Consider the following 24,251-nt stretch of genomic DNA (forward strand, 5'->3'; position numbering starts at 1 on the left):
TAGGGTGGTCCAGGGTTCACAGGTTTGGATCCCAGGTGCAGACCTAGCATGGCTCATCAAGCCATACTATGGTGGCATCTCACATAAAATAGAGGAAGATTGGCACAGATGTTAGCTCAGCGACAATCTTCCTCAAGCAAAAAGAGGAAGATTGGCAACAAATGTTAGCTCAGGACCAATCTTCCTCACCAAAAAAAAAAAAAAAAAATTCACTAGAGAACTAACCCAAGAAGATCAACATCCAGATAATAGGAGTTTCAAAAATATAAAATGGAGAAAATAAATTGAAGAAAATAATCAGTTCATAAAAACATCATAGAACTGCAGGGCATGAATCACCCCAGTTTGAAAAGACTCTCTGAAAGCCATACGCCATGGATGAAAACAGAACCACTCATGACACATCACTTGGGATTTCAAAACACTAAGGGTCAAAAAGATGATTCTAGCACCCCCCAGAGAGGATAAAAGAGTCACATATAAAGTATTAGGAATCAAAATAGTTTTAGATTTCCCAAGAACAATGCTGAAAGCAAACAACTGTATCAGTCTGGGTTTGGCCAAGAAAACAGATGCCACTGCAGGTACACAAATAGGAAGGGGTGTAACAGAAGGAATCAGAGGCTTAAACAACTGAGTTGAGGGTGTGAAGAGAAGGTCAAGGGAGAAGCTGGTAGAAGCAGGTGATTCTCAGAACTTCACCTGTAAGCCACAGAAATCTCATCACTCTAAAGAGCTGCTGAGCAAGGACCTGAGGGCCACCTCCAAGAGCTGAGAGCAGTCCCCACTGGCAGCCAGCAAGACCATGGGGACTTCAGTCCTACAGCTGCAAGGAACTGAATTCTGCTAACAACCTGAGGTAGTTTGGAAAAGGATCTTTCTCTAGCTGAGCCTCCAGATGAGGACAGCCAATCAACACCTCAATTTCAGCCTCACGAGATTTGGAGCACAGAAGCGGCTAACATGTGCCGGACTCCTGACCTGTAGAAACCTGGGAACGACAAATGTGTGTTGTTTTAAGCTGCTACATTTGTGAGAATTTGTTACACAGCAACAGAAGACTAATACCTCCACCATGGCCTGTTGTCTGGGTGAGCTGAGGAAATTACTTCACCCCATGGAAGGGTCTGATTTCCTCTCGAGAGTAGGAGAGAGGCCATCGAGAGATGGAAAGCAGCAGATAGAGAGTTGCCCACCCCCGACTATATTTCCGCAGATGTCCGTTACCTGGCCCAAATCACAGCTCTAGCAGATTTCCCAACTGTGGTATACCCTGTGTTTCCCAGAACTCTCTTTTGATCCTGACCCCTCCCTTCCCTGAGGAAGCTCTTGGATTCTCTTAGGAACACTGAACCTGAACTTGACTCAGAGATCTGTTCAGCTTATCTTCTGAGAGCCTGCCACAATGGCTGTGCTTGCCACTCAGTTGTCAAAAACAGAAACGGTGTATTATCTAAGGATACATATAGGTGGTAAAAGTATAAAGCAAAGCAAGGAATAATTACCAAAAAGTCAGGAGAGTGGTTACCTCTTGAGGAAGAGGGGAGAGAATATGATTGAAGTAGAGTACGGAGGAATTTCAAGCTACTGGCAATGTTTCAGTTGTTAACCCGGGTAATAGGGACACAGTGTCATTTTACCATTATTCTTTAAACTCTACATATATGTCTCATACAGTATTATACTTAACACACAAGTGCATAGCAAAAGGTATTGTTATTGTAAAATGAAGAAGAGTAAGACATGAAACTAAAGATTAAATTTTCATCCTGACTGCTCTGCCCTTGAATTCCTTTCCTTAGAACTTACTAGAGCGTTAAAAGTACTGGTCATAGGAATGGAGTCCCTGAAAAAAGGAACCCTTAAGAGTTTCCATTAGTAGGAAAAAGGTGGAATATTCAATAAACAATATTGGCTTGGATTCATACCTCAAAGCTTACACCAAAATAAATTCCAGATGGATCAAGATGTACAAATCTTGAAAATTTGAAAACCTGAAAGTATGAGAAGAAAATACGGGAGAATTATTTTATAATCTTGAAGTAGAGAAAACCTTTGTGAGCATGATACAAATCAAAGAAGCTATAAAATGAAAGAAGTTAAATATAAATACATTTTTAAAATTCTGCTTAGGAAAAAAAACACCATAAACAAACTCAGCAGACATGAGAAAGTGGGAACAACAATTCACATTCCTACAAATCAATAAGAAAAAGACCAATAACTTGATCAAAAATGGGCAAAGGATATGAACAGACAGTTCCCAGGAAAGTAATTTCAAATGGCTTTTAAACATATGAAAATATGCTCAGTTTTCTCCATAATAAGGGAAATACAAATTAAAGCTACCAGATTGGCAGATAAAAATTTTGATAACACCATGTGGATGAAGGTTAGAAAAACAGATGCTCTCACATATTGCTGGTGGGAGTATAAACCAGCTCAACCCCTGTGGAGAACAATTTGATGAAATCTATCAAAATCTAAAATGCATGTTTTGGCAGGCACCATTGGTTATATACCCCAAACTTATTCCTCTATATTCCTTGCTAACAGAAGCCCGTTGCTCAGATGGCAATGTGCCAAGCTCCAAGCAATGAGTTTAGTTATTGATTTATTCATATTTATTAAGCACTTAACTGTGTACTAGGCACTGGTCTGGGCTCTGGAGATACAACAACAAAAGAAGCTGACCAAACTCCAGCCTTCATGATAATCCTGCGCCTAGTGATTGAGACTCGAGCAAAATGACAAATGTGATATTTTGATGTATATTTCAAATAATAGATGACCACATAATTTTTCATCCAAATCGAGACACTTTTAAGAGTGACTGGAGTGCTTTTAATAAAACCCACGAGGACAACAGGCAAACTGGGAGATACAGCTACCCCTAGTTATCCTGAGATAATGATGATGTCACCATTGTCTCAATTGCTGTTCTAAACCATGCCCTTCCATTCTAAAATGACCCCACCAGGAGTCTTCCAGTCCACTCTGGAAGAAAATTAGAACCCCAACTAGCTCTGGAGAAAGTACGAATGACAGATAAATATGAGAAGATAGTCAACCTCTTTAATAATGAGGAAAATTGGAAATAAATCAACAATAAGATGCTGTGGAAAGACTTGAAATAGAGAAAGGATGTGGTCAGAATGCTTTCAAAACATGTGCACCTTTGATTTGGAATTTTAATGCAGTATATAATTTTCTGGGCATAGCTCCAGACATAAAACTGATTAAAACATTATTGCTAAATGAAGGAAAAACAGTATTATACTAACCAAATTTCAGTTTTCAAAAACAGCACAGAACACTAGAATACTAAAAACTGATATTGTAATCACTACGCATTCCCTTTTGCCAGGTAGTCACTTTCCCAGCCTCCTTGTGACCCAACAGTGGCTAAAGAAACATAAGGGAACAACTGCCACAGTGCTTCTGGGAAGCCTTTCTGCCTGTCAAAAGGGACAAATTCAAAAGGAGAGTTTCTTGGAGCTGTCTCTTCCCTCATGCTGCAACCTTGAAAGTGGTCATGATGCCTGCAGCTGCAGCAGCTATCTTGTAACCATGAAGTGACAGTCATGAAAAGAAAAGTCAGTTTGCTAAGGGGTGCACAGAGAAAAGACCCAGAGGAAAGAGAAGAAAGAACCCAGAGCTCTTGATGACCTTGTCGAGCTGCTGCTCTGATCCTCATATCGTGATATCCTGACAACGTGAGAATTGTAGCTAGGGATCAAAGATGGGAGAAAGACTTTCCTCTGTATACCCTTTGGTACTCATTTAATTTCATACCATGTGCATGCATCACCCGTAACAGGTGGCAGAACATGCCACCCCAAAATATGCCACTTTGGCATAAGGATTATTTTTGAGTAAAAAGCACTTGAAAAACAACAGGTGCAAGAAGGGAGCTCTGACCTCCCCTTTTTCTTCTGGAAAGTAGGAGACAAAACTCCCATGTGAAAGGTGTCCTGCCTATGACAGGAGGAAAGAAAAAGAAACATTCTTATCCCGAGAGGAGGCCCAAAGGATCCTGTACAAATAGACCTTGTTAAAATAGGGGCTGGCCCTGTGGCCAAGTGGTTAAGGTCACATGCTCTGCTGAAGGCGGCCCAGTGTTTTGTTGGTTTGAATCCTGGGCGTGGACATGGCACTGCTCATCAAGCCATGCTGAGGCAGCATCCCACATGCCGCAACTAGAAGGACCCACAACGAAGAATATACAACTATGTACTGGGGGGCTTTGGGGAGAAAAAAAAAAGGAAAAAAAAATAAAAGCAAAAAGTTAAAAAAAAAAAAAAAGCTTAATCTTGAAAAAGACAAAAATAAAAAATAGCTTATCTTCCTTTAGCTGCCCCATATATTTTGTTCACTTTTCCACAACAGCATCTCTTTGTTCAACCTAGTATAAAAAAACACTTAGGTTTTGCCACTTCTCAGGGTCTTCATTTTCCAATGGGGCCTCCCATGTACACATAAAAATCTGTGTGCTTTCCTCCTGTTAATCCGTCTTATGTCAATTTAACCCTCAGGCCCAGCAGGAGACCCTAAGAGGGTAGAGGTAAACTTTGGTCTTCCCAACACCTATTCAAATAAAACCGCAATGCCTGAGATCTTATCAACCCGTAAACATTTTTAAAAAATATTCCTGGGGCCTCACCGTGGCCGAGTGGTTAAGTTCGTGTGCTCTGCTGTGGTGGTCCAGGGTTTTGCAGGTTCAGATCCTAGGCACAGACATGGCACCACTCGTCAGGCCACGTTGAGGTGGCGTCCCACATGCCACAGCTAGAAGGACCTGCAACTAGGATATACAACTATGTACCAAGGGGGATTTGGGAAGATAAAGCAGAAAAAAATATATATACATATTCTTTGTCTAGGGGGCCTGCCCCGTTTGCATGCTCCACTGCAGCAGCCCAGGGTTTCGCCGGTTGGGATCCTGGGCGCAGACATGGCATCGCTCGTCAGGCCACGTTGAGGCGGCATCCCACATGCCACAACTAGAAGGACCCACAACTAAAATATACCACTATGTACCAGGGGCCTTTGGGAAGAAAAAGTAAAAATAAAATCTTTTAAAAAAAATTCCTTGTCTTTTTTTTAGTGGAAATGTAATTTTAAAAAACATGTAGTTTGGTGAAACCGCAATACAAAGATGTAAAGTATAGCTATAAAGCACCTTCAGTATCAACTCTCACATCATTTTGATAAAGCTCAAAGGGGCAGAAATCATTGTCAGTCAAGCTAAAGCCTAGGTATCCAGACCTCTTCCACTTAATTTAACTGCAATTAACCCTAAGTATTGATTTATGGTGTAATTATAGAAGAAAATTTGACCTTCTTAGTTTTAGAACGCAGAAACCTGTACCAAATGCTTTGAGAACTGATCTAATTATTTTTTAACATACCCAGATGCTGATTTTCATTTAAAAAAAAAAATCAGTATCCACACCTCTATAGTTTCAAAGAACGGACCTGTCAAGATCTTTGATGTGTGATTCCTTCCTCTAAAATTCCAGACATTCTTGTCTCCAGGCATCATCACGTGTGGACAGCGCTGTGTGAAAATGGCTGTGGTCTTTGTGGGTTACGTTTGGTTATACCTCACTGGGACACCAGAGGGCGCGCGGAGGGCCGGCACTTGTTTTTCTTTAAATTCCGAATCAAAGTCCGTGCGGAGAACAACAAAAGACCAGGAACACGGGAGCCGGGAGACAAAGGGACAAGGGAAAAAATGCCGCACGCCCAGTTTTACTGGAGCTGCTGTTTGCTTCCTAATCCACCCCGACCTCTGTGCCTTAAAGAACTAAAAATAAACAACTTAAACTGCAAAATAATGAAATCTTCGACTAACAAGGAAAATCACAGTCGAATAGATTAGCACAGGCCTGGGGAAGACTATCACGGGTATGCGTTTGAGCTGTTTGCTTTGCTTGATGTGAGTAACTTGAAAAAAAAATTTTTTATTGTTTGTTCTTCCGAGTTCAAGAATAAAATATGCACATAGTAGAAAATTTAGAAAATAGAGAAAAGCAGAAAGAACAGAGATCTCCCAGATATAACTATTTTTAATATCTTCATGTATTTCTTTCCAGACTTTTTTCAATATTTATAAATGCCTAGAAAAATAGGACTCTGCATGCTATTTTGTGCTGGTTTTCTCATTTACGGTATCATCAGCTTTATTTTTATCAATAAATTCTGATAACATAATCTTGCTAATCACATGAGTGAATCATCAAAGAAGAAATTTCAAAAGCGCTTCAGGCAGCATTTTTCCTAATATAGGAGCAACTTGAATCCAGACCTGCGTCATGCATTTGCAGCAGGAATTTTTCTGCTACTTCGCATTTAGAGGACAAAACAGGTAAAGACTAAAGAAAAGAAGCAGAAACTATTTCACCCCACCCCAAATAAGCAGAATGAATTTGAGGAGAGGATGGGTCACCAGGACTGAGTGGTCCTCCCAGCGGGACCAATGCTTGCCTTAAGGCCAGACAGGTCAATGAGTACTGCTACTAACCCGGGCAGGTCAGCAGGTGGTCAGCAAGAGGAGGAGGAAAAAAGTCAGGAACAGGGAGGTCACTGACCTTGAGGCTTGGGGCCAATGCCAGCAGGTGGTTTCCTCAAAGGACAGGGAGCTGAGATCAGCCCAGGGGGAGGTAACCACAGGGAAGGTGATGCCAAGGTCTGATGCCCTGGAAGCCACCAATGATCACCTCATCACTAAGCCCACAGATTGCCTTGCATTACTGCAACCAATGAAAGGAAGAATAGTGACGTTCTCAGCCTTGAGAACTGAGGTAAATCACTGGAGCTCTCTGGGCCTCAGTTTCCTTATTTGTATAACTGAACAGGTCAAAAAGATCTGTAAGGTTCCTGCCAGCTCCTCAAGTCTGTGATTTTTAACTCTCCCCAACTGTGCACTCCAACGAACGAGGAAGACACTCCCACCTCCTGCAATCCTCTCCCACAAGCAGCAGCCCCTCTCCTTGCTGTTTCCGAAACCCCCACATACTCTTTCACAAGCTCTGAGCCTTTGTATTAGTGCTTCCCCCTTCCAGAAGTGCTGGAAAACCTTTCCCCTTCTCTTTCAAAGTTCATCATCCTTTGAATGCCCAGCTGAAGGGTAGGTTTTCTTCAACCACCCCCAGCAGAGCTAGTCCTTCCTTCTCTATAAGCCCATAGTGTTTTGCACGTACTTCCATGACTTTGTACTTGTGTGACCTTAACCTTCTTATGCCTCAGTTTCCTCATCTGTAAAAGGGGGAGAATTATTGTACCAAATTCATAGGATTGTAATAAGGATTAAATGGTTAAGATATGCAAAGCACTTAAAACAGAGCCTACACGTAGTAGCTCTCAACAAGCATGCACTGTGCCTCCTTTATAGCATTTAAATTGTATTAGAACCATCAGTTAGAGTCCTGCTCCGCGTGAAATCTCAGTTCCTCGACGGCAGTGAGTCTTACTCATATCTTTGTCCCCAGTGCCTAGCTCCATACCTGGCACAAAGAACAAATCAATAAAGGTTTATTTTTTAATGAAAAGGAAAAGACAAGACTGAAGTGTTGATTGAACTGGAGGGAGACAGACTTCTCTGCCTCTCACTTTTAACTTTGGGTTATTGTTTAAATAAATTACACTGGGACATAGCAAAGTAGGAGCATCCTTAATAGATTTTTTTTTCCATTAATAACTAAACATGTACCCATGTAGGTCTGTCTCCCAGGCCCACATCATAAACATTCACCTTTGCATTTTAATGTTTATGGAGGGTTAGTTCCCATATTTGCATGGGAAGTTTTGCATTTTCATAGATGTACATAATATTTCTGTGAATGAATGATTCCAGAATCCAAAAACTACTCAGGAGCAATTTAGGCTCTTCTTTAGTTATGGAGGAGGAGGGAAGGGAAGAAAGACAGTTGGGTAGTGAACTGGCCCAAATTCTTGTTTACATTATGTTCAAAGGTTGGGTTGAGGAAGTGAGAATAATAGAGAAAAAAGAAAAGAAACAAAAGAAACCAGGTCATGTATGCTCTCATAAAAACAAAAGGTCTTTAAGAGAGTGAAAAGTCAAGACACAGCTCGAGAGAAAATATATCTCCCAAGATATATTATATATGTGTTGGTATATATATTATATATGTGTTGCTATTTCCCAGGATATAAACACACACACAAAGACTACTAATCAGAATCTGTAAAGAACTTTCAAAACTCAATAATAAGAAAACAACCCAATTAAAAAATGGGCAAAGATTTGGAGGCTTAAATAAATCCATGAAAATATGCTCAACATCATTAATCATTAGGGAATGGCATATTACAAAAACTGTGAGATCCCACTACACACCTATTGGAATGGCTCAAATAAAAATATATTTGAAGTACCAAGTGCTAGCAAAGATGCGGAACAAGAAGAACTCTCATATATTGTTTGGTGGGAATGCAAAATGTTACAGCCAGTTAGGAAAACAGTTTGGCAGCTTCTTATAAAGATAAACATACACTTACCCTAAGACTCAGCAGTCCCACTCCTAGGTATTGACCCAAGAGAAATGAACATACACGTCCATACAAAAGCCTGTACACTGATGTTTACAATAGCTATATTTATAATAGTCAAAAACTGGAAACAACCCAAATGTCCGTCAACTAGTGAGTGGATAAACAAACAAACATCCATACAATAGAAAACTAATCAGAAATTAAAAAAGAAAAGCTACCGAAACACACAACAACGTGGATGACTCTCAAAAGCATAATACTAAGGGAAAGAAGGCATATGCAAAAAGCTACAAACTGTACGGCTGCATTAATATGACACTCTGGAAACAGAAATCAGGTCAGTGGTGCCTGGGGCTGGAGGGAGGGGAATGACTGCAGAGGGGCTAAAGGGAACTCTGTGATGGAAGTGATGGGGTGATGGAAATAATCTACAACTTGATTATGGTAAAAACTCATAGAACAGTACACCCGAAAAAGAGTGAATTTTACTGTATGTAAACCCTAAAGATAGAAAGGAAAAGTAGTGAACAACAGGCCAAAAAATGGGGGGTTCTTAACACAGCCTGAGAGACCCTGCATCGTCCTACTCCCATTGGCCTTTCAGCCTCATCTCTCCCATGATCTTCCTCACTCGCCCTAGCCACTTCAGCCTTCTGTCAACCCCTCTGCTCACCACATTCTCTCAGTTCCAATAACCTTTGCACATCCGGTTCCATCTACTGAAAAAGCTCTTCCCTCCACATCTTCTTCTTAGTAACTGTCACAGTTGTAATTTTACTTTGTTGTTGTTGTTGTTATTCTTTGATTAGTGATATGTGTCTCCTCCACTAAAATGAAAGCTCCCTGAGGTCAGGTTCTTTGTTCATCACTCTATGTCCAGCACCCAGCACTGTGCTTGGCCTATACAATGAGTATATGCAACTGCCTACTCAATGTCTCAACCTTCACACATCCAAAACTGAAATGCTTATTAGCCCTCCAAATACTATTCCACATGCAGAGATGCCATGTTGCACAATTCGAAGGAATGCCATCCACAGAACATCTATGTGAATGGTCCCCTGCCTCCTCCCCAGCGTGCCCTTCACATGGACTATCAATATGGACGGTGCCCTCTGAAGTTGTGCATTCTTCTTCTTCACCTCAGTTGATGGCAACACTATTCTTCCAGTTGTTCACGCCAAAAATTTTGGAAGCATCTTTGATTCCTCTTTTACTTTCACATCTCAGATTTACTCTATTAGGAAATTCTATTGGCTCTACCTTCAGAATAAATCAGCACGTCTCACATTCTCCACCACTCCCACTCTAGCCTCAACTACCATCATCTCCCATGTGGATTATTGCAGCAGACCTCTTTGGTCTCCCTGCTTCTGCTCCTGCCCCCCTACAGCCTCCTCTCAACCCAGTAGCCAAAAACCCTTTAAAATGTAAATCAGACTGTGTCTCTTCTCTGTCCTAAACCCTATAGTAGCTCCCCATTTCCCCTCAAAATAAAAGGCAAAGTCTTTACAATGACTTCTAAGGCCCCATGTGCCCCCCAGGTAGCTATCTGACTACATCCCTTACTTCTTTCGAGTCTGTTCAAATGTTACCTTCTTAAAAACGAGGCCCTCGGACCATTCTGTTTAACTTACCACTCTCCTTTACCATGCTGTCTTTTTCTATTTCCACTCTTGTCACCATCTAACATATTTATTATATTCCTTGTTTACTTATATCTTCCTTCTGCTAGGATATAAGTGCCATGAGAACAAGATTTACACCTTTAAACCTCTCCATGCATCTAAAACAATGTCTGGCATATTGTAGGTTCAACAGTGAATAAGTAACTACAGTGCCTGCTAAGTAATTAGAGTAAACGTTAATACGTACAGGAACAAGTGTGACACATATGTTGATACTAGTAACAAAGTTTGTCTCTCCATACATATTTATTTGTTAATATACCTGTATGTGGAATTGTGCAGCAAAGTGAACCCTGCACAAGATTTGCAGTCAAGGCTTGGGTGATTCCTGGCCTTTCACCACTTCCTACCTGTATGACTCTGCACAAAATTCTCTTTATCCACCTGTAAAATAGGGATAGAACATTTGCCCTATTAACCTCCCGAGGCTGTTGAGAAGATGAAATGAATGTGAATGGTTTTGTAAGCTGTGATAAGCTATCCAGTTATTTAGGTAGTGCAAGATTTGACACTTTCAATAATATCGACTGCCATCATGCTATTTACCTCCAAAGAGAGTTCTGTGCCTTCTGTACTGCCAGTCAGATTTTAACCTTTACTTCCTCCCGGTGCTGACAGGGAGGAATCTCTGAGCTCACCTACCCTGTTCAGGTTAACTACCCCCTCTTTTCCTTTCCATTTTAGGAAGATGGACAGCAGGTGCTCAGTTCTCTGCTCTGCGGTCTTTGCTGACTCAGGTTGCTTCTTCATTTCCCTAGGGAGAAGAAAAAAGAAGAGCAGTAACAACACACGTATGAGCACTGGCATAGCTTTACCAGAGCTTCAGTGGAGAGGATGGTGTCTCTTCTGAAGGGACAAAGATTAAGCCTCTTCTCCCACGGTGTGGAACATGGGGGTAACGGGCTGTTCAGACTTGGGTTCCCACTGCCCTACAGCTTTGCCAACTGAGAGACCTGGGGCAAGTCCCTTCAGTCTTACCAGGAACAGGACATCACCATACTTATCGCAGTGCCCTTTGGACCTCACACGAGTTACTGGAGGGTCAGAAGTAGAAGGGAGTTCCAAGAGACTGAGTTTTATTAAGGCTTTTGCTGTATTTAAGAGTAAAAAAAAATGCCAAACAAGCCTCAGAAATTGCCATTTGTTTAATGTCTGCATTAAACAAATAATCTCTTTCATCAGATGGAAAACACCATGTAAGTTATGATCTATAAAAATATATTAATTCATAGTACACTATAAGGAATGGATTCCTTATGATACACAAGTTTAAGTTCTATAATGAAAACTTTCAATCACATCAATTTGTCACTCTATGAATTAGCTTATTTAGAAATAATGTCAAAAGTTTATATGTGAGGCCCTCCTGATTCCCCTGGGAACAGGTCTGATCCTGTTTATGAAAAGGCTCAGGATGATACAAATTATTCTGTTAGTGCACTTTCCTAACCCTATGTTTAATCAATGGAATATCCTTGTTTTGAATTATTTAAATATATTATTATTTAACCACTTATGTGTTTGTGATTTTCAAGTAAATTATAGACGCCTCAGGAAAGAGACCCAAATACAGAAAAAATCAGCTAATAAAATTTCATTTGGCTGCAGCTGGTCAAAGCATGAGCAAGAGTTTTGTGTCACGAAAGCTTACAAGTTGTTTGAAGAGGCACCGGACTGAGGGACAACCCCGACTGCTCCGGACATCTGGCAACCATATGATATCCTTGAACTTCGACTTCAGAATGAATACATAAATTTGTGAAGGTAAAGCTCTGCTTCAACTCACATACTCTTGGTCACGATTAAATAAAAACCTCCCGCCAGAAACCTAAATCATCTGGAAAGCCTAAGGAGTCCCAGGAAACTGTTTTCAACACGTCACCATCACTAAAACTGGAAGTGCATTTTTTTCCTTTTTTCTATACCATTTACTCTTCCCACCAACGAAGACTACAAGGTGCCCAAGGAGGCTAATGAGAGGAGCGGCGTCAAGTGTCAGGTTTTCACACTTCGGGAGAGTGAACAGAAGGCGGCCGAGCCTGAGGGGAGGGAATCTTCTCTTACCTTGAAGAGGGACTTGGGAGAACGTTGGATATCAGCTCCTCGTTAGTATAGTGGTTAGTATCCCCGCCTGTCACGCGGGAGACCGGGGTTCAATTCCCCGACGGGGAGGTTGGCTGTCTTTTACTAACACAGAGCATTTTCTGTGTAAAATTCAACTGCGTTACTCTCCTGACAAACACAAGATGCTTCTATGTTTTGTAAGTGCTTCTCTTCAAAATGGTGACTTTTAAGCTTAATGCTCACCGTGAAATAAAAGCGCACCCTGAGAGTAAAATGCTTTATATCGTTGGAAGAAGAAGGAAGACAACGTTAGCCCTCAGCGTCGCTTCCAGCCGCTAGCTGGCAAAGGTCTGCGCGTGCGCAGTGGCGCCCCGCCAAATTCCAACTCGAGGTCACGAACTCAGCGCGCGGAACCCGTCGGGGGAGGGGAGAGTGAGGGCGAAGTCTCCGCCCCTAACCGGGCGGGTAAGAACGGAAATCGCTTGCTGAAGAAGAGGAAGGACCGATTTCCTTTGACGCTTGGGACCAGACCAAAAGGGAAAGCCCATTTTCCCGCCTCCGCTGGTTCCATCCCTACTTAGGTAGAAGGCTAAGTGTCAGGAAAATTTGGGCGCTAACGGAATCAGTCTCCAGCTCCAAACTGTACTGAGTGGAGGGGCAAGGAAAGAATGCAAGAAAGGTCCGGAGAGCCCGGAAGAGCCGCCATGTTACCGGAGTCCTAAGACACTGCGGGAGCCAGTGCCCAGCAGGACCTCGTGGCGCAACGGTAGCGCGTCTGACTCCAGATCAGAAGGCTGCGTGTTCGAATCACGTCGGGGTCACGGCTTTTTATTTCTGAAGTCGCTGGCTTGTGTAAACCTAGGTGTATTCCCGCCAATTTTTGAAAAATATCTTTCGTTTTAGGATTAAATGTTCATTGATCAAATGTTATCCTAGTAGTACTTTGCAAAAAGACAAGGCTAACTGAATATCGTAGAGCCTGAAACCTTATGTTTTTATGTACCCTCAGGCCTTGTAAAGTGAGTTTTCTGTCGCTTAACGTTCGTAATGTGTAGAAATGAGGACTTGCTGTTGTGCATTAGTGGGCATACCTATCCACGGTGGTCCTTCACAGGAAATGTACAATGCACTGTACAAGCTGTTTTTCCAAAACCGGTTTTAGACCCGTTCGCCTTTTGAAAGCAAGTACGAGACAGCACAATTTCTAACTCTGAATGTTGTAATAGTTTACGTGTTTTAGTCCCGTGAGCCAGGCACTGTAAACAACCCCAAAACGTAATTAAATGTCACTTTTACAGGTGAAACTGTGGCACACAGAGGAATAGTGACCTGCCAAGGGTCGCCCAGGATTCCAAACCAGGTGAATGACTCCAGATTCCTCTCTTTACTAAATGTTTTACAATAAAAGTGGAAGCAAACTCTTGAAAGAAAGTGCTAGAAGCCGTTGGACTTAAGTGATACACCAATACGCTTTTTATGTTTTCCCCTATTCATGCGAATGGTAACAAGTGAGATACCACTTTCAACTATTAATCACTTTAATACGAGGAAGCAGAGCTTACTCATTCACCTTTGTAAGCTCCAGCGTTCTCAGTACTGAGGAGTTTCTTCAAGGCATGTGTCAAACATTTGTTTTGACACAAAAATCACAAAAAATCAATAGCAAGACTATGAGAAATTAATATTTTTAGGTCTTTATTGGATATGTTCCATGAAAGTCCCTGAATTTTTCTTAGTGTTTTGAAAATATGTTAACTTATTATAATTCAACCTATTATAGCAGTATATATTGTATTTGCACTTCATATAGTTTATTCTTCCCTCTATTTGATTAGATTGAGATTAGATCAATTTCAACTGTTTTTATGGACCACCAACTCTGATGAGTCTGATGCTGTGCTAAGCACTGAGGAAAAGGATACACAGTAAAAATGGGCTTTTTCGAGCAACAGGAGACATATATTAAGTAACCAAATACCATAATATGTTGGGATAAGTGCCATGAAAGTAGCATGAACAGAGTGGTGTGGGGTCCTAAAATAGGGACGTTAACTCTGCCTTGGTTAGTACAAGAAGGCCTCATAAAGGAGGATCCGGAAAAATAATGAAAAGTTTCCTCTGTGACTTTAAGGCATTGTTTACCTAATGGACGTATTTGAATGCCTTCTATGAGTCAAGTATTGTCACTTAATATCCCTGGAATCTGATTTCTTCAACTTTAAAAGTAGAGGTTGAGGTTTGTATTAGTTTGCTAGGGCCACCATAGCAAAATACCACAGGCTGGGTGGCTTAAATAACAGAAATTTACTTCTGGGCTCTCAATATTGTTCCATTGATCTGTGTGTCTGTTTTTGTGCCAGTACCATGCTGTTTTGGTTACTGTGGCTTTGTAGTATAATTTGAAATCAGGGAGTGTGATACCTCCAGCTTTGTTCTTTTTTCTCAGGAATCCTTTGGCTATTCGGGGTCTTTTGTTGTTCCATATAAATTTTAGGATTCTTTGTTCTACTTCTGTGAAAAATGTTGTTGAAACTTTGATAGGGATTGCATTGAATCTATAGATTGCTTTAGGAAGTATGGACATTTTAACGATGTTAATTCTTCCAATCCAAGAGCACGGAGTATCTTTACATTTCTTTGTCTCTTCTTTGATTTCTTTCAACAATGTTTTATAGTTTTCAGTGTACAGATCTTTCACCTTTTTGGTTAAGTTTATTCCTAGGTATTTTATTCTTTTTGTTGCAACTGTAAATGGGATTATAGTCTGAATTTCTCTATCTGCTACTTCATTGTTAGTGTATAGAAATGCAACTGATTATTGTACATTGATTTTGTATCCCACAACTTGACTGTATTTCTTTATTATTTCTAAAAGTTTTTTAGTGGACTCTTTAGGGTTTTCTAGATATAAAATCATGTCATCTGCAAAGAGTGACGGTTTCACTTCTTCTTTTCCAATGTGGATCCCTTTTATTTCTTTTTCTTGCCTGATTGCTCTGGCTAGGACTTCCAACACTATGTTAAATAAGAGTGGTGACAGTGGGCATCCTTGTCTGGTTCCTCTTCTTAGAGGGATAGCTTTCAGTTTTTCTCCATTGAGAATGATATTTGCTGTGGGTTTGTCATATATGGTCTTTATTATGTTGAGGTATTTTCCTTCTATACCCATTTTATTTAGAGTTTTTATCATAAATGCATGCTGTATCTTGTCAAATGCTTTCTCTGCATCTATTGAGATGATCATGTGATTTTTATTCTTCATTTTGTTAATGTTGTGTATCACGTTGATAGATTTGCGGATGTTGAACCATCCCTGCATCCCTGGAATGAAACCCACTTGATCATGATGTATGATCTTTTTAATGTATTGTTGTATTCGATTTGCTAGTATTTTGTTGAGGATTTTTGCATCGATGTTCATCAGTGATATTGGCCTGTAATTTTCTTTTTTTGTGTTGTCCTTGTCTGGTTTTGGTATCAGGATAATGTTTGCTTCGTAGAAGGAGTTAGGAAGCCTCCCCTCCGCTTCAATTTTTTGGAAGAGTTTCAGAAGGATAGGTATTAAGTCTTCCTTGAATGTTTGGTAGAATTCACCAGGGAAGCCATCTGGTCCTACTACTCAGCCATAACAAATTACGAAATCCAGCCATTTGTGACAACATGGATGGACCTTGAGGGTACTATGCTGAGTGAAATAAGTCAGAGGGAGAAAGTCAAATACCATATGATCTCACTCATAAGTAGAAGATAAAAATGACAAAAAAAAATACACATAGCATTGGAGATTGGACTGCTGGTTACCTTTGGGGAAGGGGGGAGGGGGGAGGGTAAACGGGGTGATTAGGCTCACATGTGAGGGGATGGACTATAATTAGTGTTCGGGTGGTGAACATGATGTAATATATCCAGAATTCGAAATATGATATACATCCGAAAAAGAAAAAAAAGCACAGATAAAAAAAAAAGGTGGAAAAAAAATAACAGAAATTTATTTTCTTACAGTTCTGGAGGCTCAAAGTCCAAGATCAAGGTGACAGCAGCATTGGTTTCTTCTAAGACCTGTCTTTGGCTCATAGATGACCATCTTCCTGCTATGTCCGCACATAGTCTTTTCTCTGTACTCACATATCCCTGATGTCTCTCTCCATGTCCAGGTTTCCACTTAAGAAGACACCAGTCGTATTGGATTAGGGCCTACTCTTATGGGCTCATTTTAACTTAATCACCTCTTAAAAGGCCTCATCTCCAAATACAATCACCTTTTGAGGTTTAGGGCTTCAACCTATGAATTTTGAGGGGCACAATTCTGCCCATAACAGAAGTCATGCTCTTTCTTCCCTCTGGCAACCTTTGCATATACAGCATGTATCTGTAACAGTACTTACTTGATCTTAGCTCGGACCAAGCATGTTATCTCATTTGTACAAAATCATACTCTTGTGAGGTAGACAGCAGGTTGTATTACCTTGTTAATCATTTTGTTATGGCAGCCCTAGCAAACGAATACAGTACAGCTTCTTTGGAGAACTACTAGTTCTCCAGTATGGCTGGAGAGAAATAAACCTGTAGAGGTAAACAGGAGTGAGATCACACAGGACCTTCTGTGCCATTCTAACTCAGATTTTATTCTGAAGGCAATGCTGAGCTATTATTCAAGAATGTGACAAGGTCAGCTGGAGCTTTACAAAGAATGTAAAAAGTGGCCTGGAGCTGTTGTTTCTGGACCAGCATCCTGGGAACAAGTTAGAAATATAAATTTCCAGGCCCCACCCAAGACCTACAGACTCAGAAAACTGTGGGAGTGGGCCCTACCAACGTGAGTGTTAACCAGGTGCTTCGGGTGATTCTGATGCAAGCTAAAAGCTGAGAACCATGGGCCTATAAAGCAAGGCCAGGTGGGAGGTCTCCCTTACCTCACAAGGTTGTTTAGAGAATCAAATAAGATAAAATACATAAAAATGTTTTATAAGTTGTAAAGCGGTATATATGTATGTCATTAATACTGCTATAGCTCTAAAACTGTCACTTCATGCTTCTTTCTCAAGACTGGACATCTGTAGTTTCTTAGAATAGCCCATTTGCTGACTTGCTACAACTTTGAAACAACCGAAAATCCAACACCTCATTTTAACTTAAACGTCTACAATCATTGTCTAGGAATCATGTGAGAAAAGAGGCTCTGGAATAGACAGATCCATATTTGAATTCCTAAATCCTGACGCTTAATAGTTCTGTGATTTTGTTCTATTTCACTAAAAAATTTCCAGTCTATCATTTATTCCTCCAAGTGGATTTATCCACTAGTTTAGAATACTCTGAGCATTTATTTCACCTGTTTAATAAGCTAGCTTTCTCTTTTGAGGTTATTTTTAATCAGTTACCTATCTGGATTCACTGATAAAATGGAGGCTTTGGAAAAGCAAAACTGAAAGACTCGGAATCCTGATAAACCAAGTGATTCACCAATTTCTCACACTAATTCAAAAAGAAAAGTAGCTATGGTTATAAATTCATGTGTTCATTGTACAAATCTTGGGAAATATAGAAAAACATAAGGAAGAAAATAAAAATCACTTGTGCCCCACCACCTACAGGAAACTACTACATTTTAGTCTATATTCATTTAGTCTTTTTTCTTTGTATATATATTTTTTAATTATTTATTTATTTATTGAGGAATATTAGCCCTGAGCTAACTACTGCCAATCCTCCTCTTTGTGCTGAGGAAGACTGGCCGTGAGCTAACATCCATGCTCGTCTTCCTCTACTTTATACATGGGATGCCTACCACAGCATGGTCTGCCAAGCGGTGCCATGTTTGTACCTGGGATCCGAACCGGCAAACCCTGGGCTGCCAAGAAGTGGAACATGCAAACTTAACCGCTGAGCCACTAGGCCAGCTCCCATTCTTTGTATATATTTTTAAAGATACACATATCCATACACACTTCAGTTCTTTGTAGAACTGAGATCTTACTCTACTAATGGTTCTCAATATTTCTTACTTAATGCTGTATTGGGAACATTCTCTCATATTCTTTTTTTTTTTTTTTTTCTGAGGAAGATTAGCCCTGAGCTAACATCTGCTGCCAATCCTCCTCTTTTTGCTGAGGAAGACTGGCCCTGAGCTAACATCCGTGCCCATCTTCCTCTACTTTATATGTGGGATGCCTACCACAGCATGGCTTGCCAAGCAGTGCCATGTCCACACCCGGGATCTGAACTGGTGAACCCTGGGCCACCAAAGCACAACGTGTGAACTTAACTGCTGTGCCACCAGGCCGGCTCCTCATAGTCTTAAATAAATGTCGAGAACATAGTTTTTATGACCATGTAGTATTTCATCATCCGCTCTGTTTGAGGTGACACCCTTAAATTCACAACCAAGCTCTATGCAAAACAGGATAATGAAAAACAAAAAAGTCAGCTGTGCATTAATAACATTAAGAACTTCAAAAAGGGAAATGAAGGCTGTTATCCAAGTGATTTAGGAAAAAAAGTTTTGGAAGAGTTTTCTGACAAAGTAGTTGCATCAATTTTATTTTTTAAAGCTGTGGCTTCACATATAAATATCTTTCCACTGTTTCCCAAGGTTTTAGGCATCAATGCTGTAACATTTATTTTTTTTTTATTTTTTTTTTCTGCTTTATTTCCCAAACCCTCCCGGTACATAGTTGTATATCTTAGTTGCAGGTCCTTCTAGTTGTGGGATGTGGGACGCCGCCTCAACGTGGCCTGACGAGCGGTGCCATGTCCGCACCCAGGATCCGAACCCTGGGCCGCCGCAGCGGAGCGCGCAGACTCAACCACTCGGCCACAGAGCCGGCCCCAATGCTGTAACATTTTAAAGAGTTTTTTAACCTAATACATGTTTCAACATAAAAGATAAAAACTAATTTTGTTAGATGAATATAACACAAAACACCAAGTTTTTGTTTTTATTAATACAGGAATTTCACAGATGACTGAAAGAATCAACTCCTTGAAGAGAGAAGGATGAGATCCACAGCACAAGTGGTGGAATTCACTCTGCTATAAGGATGCTTCTTCCATAGAAATAAGAAAGATGCAAGAGAAAATGAGGCAAGGTCACCAGCTGAAAATAGAAAGAGGTGGTGGAAAGGGATGTGAGAGATTTGAGGAGAGAAGTGAAGCTATGAATGTTTAATCCAGAGAATGAATAGCTTTGCCAGCCAGTGTTGAGTGCTCCTGTGAGGTCTGAGGTTATGAATTAAAACCAGTCAGCCTGCTGTATGACTTTTCTCCAGTAATCTTTGCTACTTGAGTACAAGCAGTAATAAAGTTTGTTCCAGCAGTTTTCGGTCCAAGCAAGGTTGAGGTTCTTCCAAGCAAGAGAGCATAGAGACATTGAAGTAAGAGAGTTCAAAATGTTTGCAAAAGAGCGAGTAGAAGGATTGATTAGAGAATCTAAGTCAACTGAGTTGGAAATTATGATATGACGGCAGAAGCTGGATAATAGATTTTTTTAAGTGTTTGGGTTAATGGATTAGGGGTCTCAGGTCAGTGAGCATACAATAAATAAGCTGAGAGGAAATGGCAAGTGACTGACAAGTGGGATGCTTGAAGTTGAGATTTAGAAGGTAAAAGTTATTGATGACAAGGTTCAGAGTCTCACCACTGGGGTGGATGGATAAGACGGAATAGAGGAAAAAAACGTTGGACATGAAAAGGTCTAAGATCTAAGAGGCCAAGTGTTGGTGTTGCATGGGTCATCTACAAGGGTGTTGAATTCACACAGAATGTAGACAAGAGGGATGGTGAGGAAAACCTAGAGCAAGGAGCAAGTCTCTAATTTCTGAGGGACAGTGGCCAGGAGGTTGATAAACTGTAGCAGTAAAGATGGTTGAGGGTGATTTAGCCAGATAACATGAACTTCAAATGATTTTGGAGGAGAATTTGGAAGAAGTAATCATGAACAAAGAGGACACCCAAACTCTATAGCCCAGCCTCTTAGCCTTAAGGTACACAGAGTAAGAGAAAAAATAACCTCTACTTTGAAGCTCTACAGCAGTTAAAAGCAAAAATCACTTTCATCACTAAAAATAGTGGTGCTGGGGATATACCTGGATGCATCTAGGATGATATAAAATCTAAATTTGATAATTTATGACTTTGTGGATGATGGAGAAAGGCAATCTCACTTTCTGATAGCTCATGACATCAACTGTCTCATGAGAAATGTAGAATCTGCAAGTAGCCTCCTGTTGATACTGTCCAGGGATAGAAAAGGAGAGAGAATTAGTGAAAGTGGATTCAAATGATATTCTTGCTCAGGGAACATTCATTTCAGGCATCTAGAATGCAGTTCTTTGTCAATTATATTATCTTTAATGTTGGCCTATAGGGCATAGTACTGTGTCTATTTAAAAGAACGTTCCAATTCAAGTATGGTTTTTTTTTTTCGCTTGTGGTAAGAAGTAGGATGAATTTTTGTCTCTAGGGATTAAATTGCCTGCAAAGTTTCTGGTGCCAAGGCCCCATGAAAAAAGCAGAGTTCCAGTGCAGCACACTCAGTTGGCTCTCTCAGGTGGCTCTGTGACTCCAGCATTGTACTCTACTCACATCAAATTTAGGGAGAAGACTAATCTTTCAGTGTTAGCGATGCCTCCTCCTCTGAGGATCCACTTGAGGGACCTAGCTGCCCAAGTATCCTTAGTCCATGGGGCATCTGTCAGAGCCTGGGGACCCTTTATGTACTCCAGCCTAGTCAGATCAAATCTAGCCCTGGCAACTCTGACCCTTTTCAGTTACAGCAGCAAAACCTACCTCTTACTATTAGTACAGTCAGGCTAGAGCCAAACTCTTCATCTAGCAAGGTAACGATTTAACAGGATAACCTGCTAATTCAAATAGGGTAGAATAAACCCATCAACTGTGGCCTTGCAGAGATTACACTCAGGACTTTGTTGCTCTGCCCATTATAATTTGAGACTAACCTGGAAGAAATAACTGAACTGTGGCAGGCACACTGCAGATTGGGACCATCCCACATGCATTAATTACATTTGTGGGGTTACCAGTCACTGCAAAATCATGGTGCTGTGCCTGTCAGTTCAGTTCCCCCTCTGAAGATAAAAACACTTGCCGATGTGCCCAGAGAAGCTGTTGGGTAGCAGGCAGGGGAATGAGGTAACTTTACAAGTCACCCTAAAAATCTACAAAACAACCTGCTAATTAAAATACAATTTTTAATTTGCATTACTGAGCTTAATACTGTTGCTTAAATATATGTAAATACTGAGGTTTTTAGAAAAGAATGAATAATATAAAATTGCCTCTAGGGAAATAATCCATCATTAAGAAGAATAATGTCGCCTCAATTTGAACAAAATAGAATGGCTTAATCCATAGGAAACATTTTCAGTGAAGGCGTTTGTTTTAACTTTTCTCGAACTTAACCATGCAGAAATCAGACAAATACTTAAAAAGAATTTTAAGCAGTTTATAAAGGCATAGTTTAGAGGTCAGAATTTGGGAAAACGATTAAGACACTCTAAATCCAAGGTTAGTTTCTTCCCTTTCTTGGAAGAAAGCATCTTGAAACATATGTAAATTCGTAAGAAATACAAATATTTGTCATCAATGGTATTTGTTTTCAGGAAGATATTTTAATTGTAGCAAATTTCTGAGACTCTACCAGGTTTTAATTTGGATCAGTAATACGGGTTTGATTAGGGCTCCTAGCCTAATTATAAGTCACTAGGCTTCCTCCGCGATTAAAATCTAGTATGCACCTGTTATCTTAAGTTGCCCAATAAGGCATTTCTAAATGTTTCGTTTCCTCTTGTTGTATTATTAAACATCAGGTTAGATGAAGTTACAGTAAAATACTTACGGGCGAAGGGATCTAACCCAGAGGCGGCTCTAAACAAAAATGCAGTGGAGCCCCAACTAACCGTTCAAGTGAAATAATTTAGAAATGCCCCAACCTTTGGGGTAAGAAGCAAATGGCATATTTGATGATACAATTTTGTCACAAATTCGAGGGCAGTTTCAAGCGTCCAGTGGTCGAGGTCTGGCTTTTCCTGGATTTCGGGAACAAAAGAAGCACTTGCAAGCGGACCCGGGGATTTAACCGCCTGCTCTCCCCTTCCGTCCCCGCAAGTCAATCATATCGGGGAGGACGAGCGCCTACAAACACGCCTCGCCTCTGGTCTTTCCCTTCGGGGCTGGCGTTTGGGAAGGGAGAACCAGTGACTATTATTCGGTAGATCAACGTCCCGGGACCGAGCAAGGCCCAGCCCCGGGTCCTCGCAGCCGCCACGAAACTCGGCCCGTTCGTAGGCGACCGACACGGGATAGGAAAGCTTCTCAAGCAGGGGAGGGAGAGGAAACCGCGCACAAAAGAAGTACGGCGAGTCCCTTATCAGCGTGGAAGAGGAAGGGTGGGGAAAAGAGAAACAGAAACAGGCCGGGCGCCCGGCAGCCCGCCCGAGCGGCTTTTAAACTGCGTTTCTACAACCTCTCACACGGCGCCGCGGCTAATGGAACCCGCGCGAGGCGTCCCGCCAATCAGCGCCGCGCTTCCTCCCGCCACGGGCCAATGGCGGCGCGCGTTCTTGGGGCGTGGGCGAAGCAGGCTGCTCGCCCCTGCCTGTAGTGTGTGGGCTCGGGTTGCTGCGGGCTCCTAGCTTGGCCGCGCTTGCTTCGCGCTTCTGCCGCGGGGCCTTTGTGTCCGCCTCTTGCTTCGCTTTGTGTGTGCGAGTTTTGCCGTGCTCCGCGGCGCTCCTCCCGGGCGGCCGCCGTGAGGCTCGGAGGCGGCGGCGTCCCCCTCCTCCGGGTAAGGAACGAACGCGCCGGCGTGAGCGGCGGGAGTGAGGGCTGCGGGAAGGGGATTCGCCGCCGAGATGCCGGAGTTCCTGGAAGACCCCTCGGTCCTGACGAAAGAGAAGTTGAAGAGTGAGTTGGTCGCCAACAATGTGACGCTCCCGGCCGGCGAGCAGCGCAAAGACGTGTACGTGCAGCTCTACCTGCAGCACCTCACGGCGCGCAACCGGCCGCCGCTCGCCGCCGGCGCCAACAGCAAGGGGCCCCCGGACTTCTCCAGCGACGAGGAGCGCGAGCCCACCCCGGTCCTCGGCTCCGGGGCCGCAGGCCGCAGCCGTACCGCCGTCGGCAGGGTAAGGACGCCCGGCTGGGGCCACAAAGGCGGGCGGTTGTCGCCCCCCGCGCGCTCGTAGCCCGCCCTCCTTGGCGCCTCCTCGGCGGCGGGCTGTCCCCGCGCGCGACCAGCAGGCTGGCGTCTGGGTCTGCTGGTGTCGGCTCTCCGGCCGGGAGGGTCTGGAGAGGGGAGTCCCGGAGTCGGGCTGCAGGGCTGGCGTCTTGGCCGTTGCGTGGCTGGAGGTGTGAGGTTGCCCTTTGCTCTAGGGTTGCGCGCGGGTGGTGTCCCTGGACCCCCGGCCGCCGGGCGTGGGTGTTTAGAGCGGGACTTCCGTGCCCTTCTCGAAAGCCCTGGGGAGGGTCAGCCCGAAACTGCTGTAGGTTACGATCGAGCGTTTTCCCGCTTTATTAACTGAAATGACTAGTAACCGAGTCTCAGAGCGCTCCCTGGAGGGCAATTTGTGACATACTAATTTCTAACCAAAATTTGAAATAAATTCCCGCCTTTTTATGTTTTTGCATATGGAGGGCTTTTTGAACCGTTTATGTTTTTCTTGTTTGTTACTCTTTTCCAATCGCAGGCCATCTTTCGGCGGGGCAGTGTTGCTCTGAATGAAAGTGGGCATTTAAAAGTACATCTGTAAGCGCTTATCATAGACCCTCATATTTGAAAATTGTAATTAGGATTTAGGTTTGCGGATTTTTTTTTTTTCCTTTTTGGTAAATTTTGCATGAGAAAAGGAAAGACTTCGGAACTAGGAGAAATGTCATGACATTCTGATATATCAGTATTGCAATTTGAAATATCTAATCCCTGATAAATCTCAGATTGGCTCCAGCAAACGCATATTTTGTTTAGGA

At 42.0% G+C, this 24,251-nt stretch overlaps 1 protein-coding gene, 2 long non-coding RNA genes and 1 other non-coding gene across 10 annotated transcripts in view; 3 read left to right on the forward strand and 1 right to left on the reverse strand.

The window, feature by feature from the left end:
* The window catches only part of LOC106782690 (uncharacterized), a 133,283-nt gene extending 120,649 nt beyond the window's left edge, over positions 1-12,634 (reverse strand). Inside the window, exons 1-3 of the long non-coding RNA XR_011433603.1 lie at positions 12,270-12,634; positions 10,752-10,959; positions 1,929-1,994 (exon numbers count right to left, since the gene is read on the reverse strand). This is a non-coding gene — a long non-coding RNA (uncharacterized lncRNA). The remainder of the gene's footprint in view (positions 1-1,928; positions 1,995-10,751; positions 10,960-12,269) is intronic.
* Positions 12,635-12,689: 55 nt separating this feature from the next.
* LOC106782691 (uncharacterized) lies at positions 12,690-19,520 on the forward strand. 3 transcript variants are annotated; one of them, XR_001379965.3, is made up of 3 exons: positions 12,690-13,035; positions 13,568-13,629; positions 16,272-17,873. It is a non-coding gene; the product is annotated as an uncharacterized lncRNA (long non-coding RNA). The 3 variants fall into 3 exon arrangements; XR_011433602.1 differs by lacking the exon at positions 16,272-17,873 and adding an exon at positions 19,220-19,520 and having other exon boundaries at positions 12,733-13,454; XR_011433601.1 differs by having other exon boundaries at positions 12,733-13,454; positions 16,272-18,588.
* On the forward strand, positions 13,019-13,090 carry TRNAW-CCA (transfer RNA tryptophan (anticodon CCA)). The gene has a single exon. It is a non-coding gene; the product is annotated as a tRNA-Trp (tRNA).
* A 2,199-nt stretch (positions 19,521-21,719) lies between the features above and the next one.
* TMPO (thymopoietin) overlaps positions 21,720-24,251 on the forward strand; it is a 28,120-nt gene continuing 25,588 nt past the window's right edge. For all 5 annotated transcript variants that reach the window (XM_014736760.3, XM_023631505.2, XM_023631506.2 and 2 more), the window contains exon 1: positions 21,720-23,410. In XM_014736760.3, the coding sequence (XP_014592246.1) occupies positions 23,138-23,410 (273 nt within the window). In that variant the 5' untranslated portion in view covers positions 21,720-23,137. The remainder of the gene's footprint in view (positions 23,411-24,251) is intronic.

The sequence above is a fragment of the Equus caballus genome, chromosome 28 (assembly GCF_041296265.1).
Source record: "Equus caballus isolate H_3958 breed thoroughbred chromosome 28, TB-T2T, whole genome shotgun sequence".
Classification (NCBI taxonomy): Eukaryota; Metazoa; Chordata; class Mammalia; order Perissodactyla; family Equidae; genus Equus; species Equus caballus.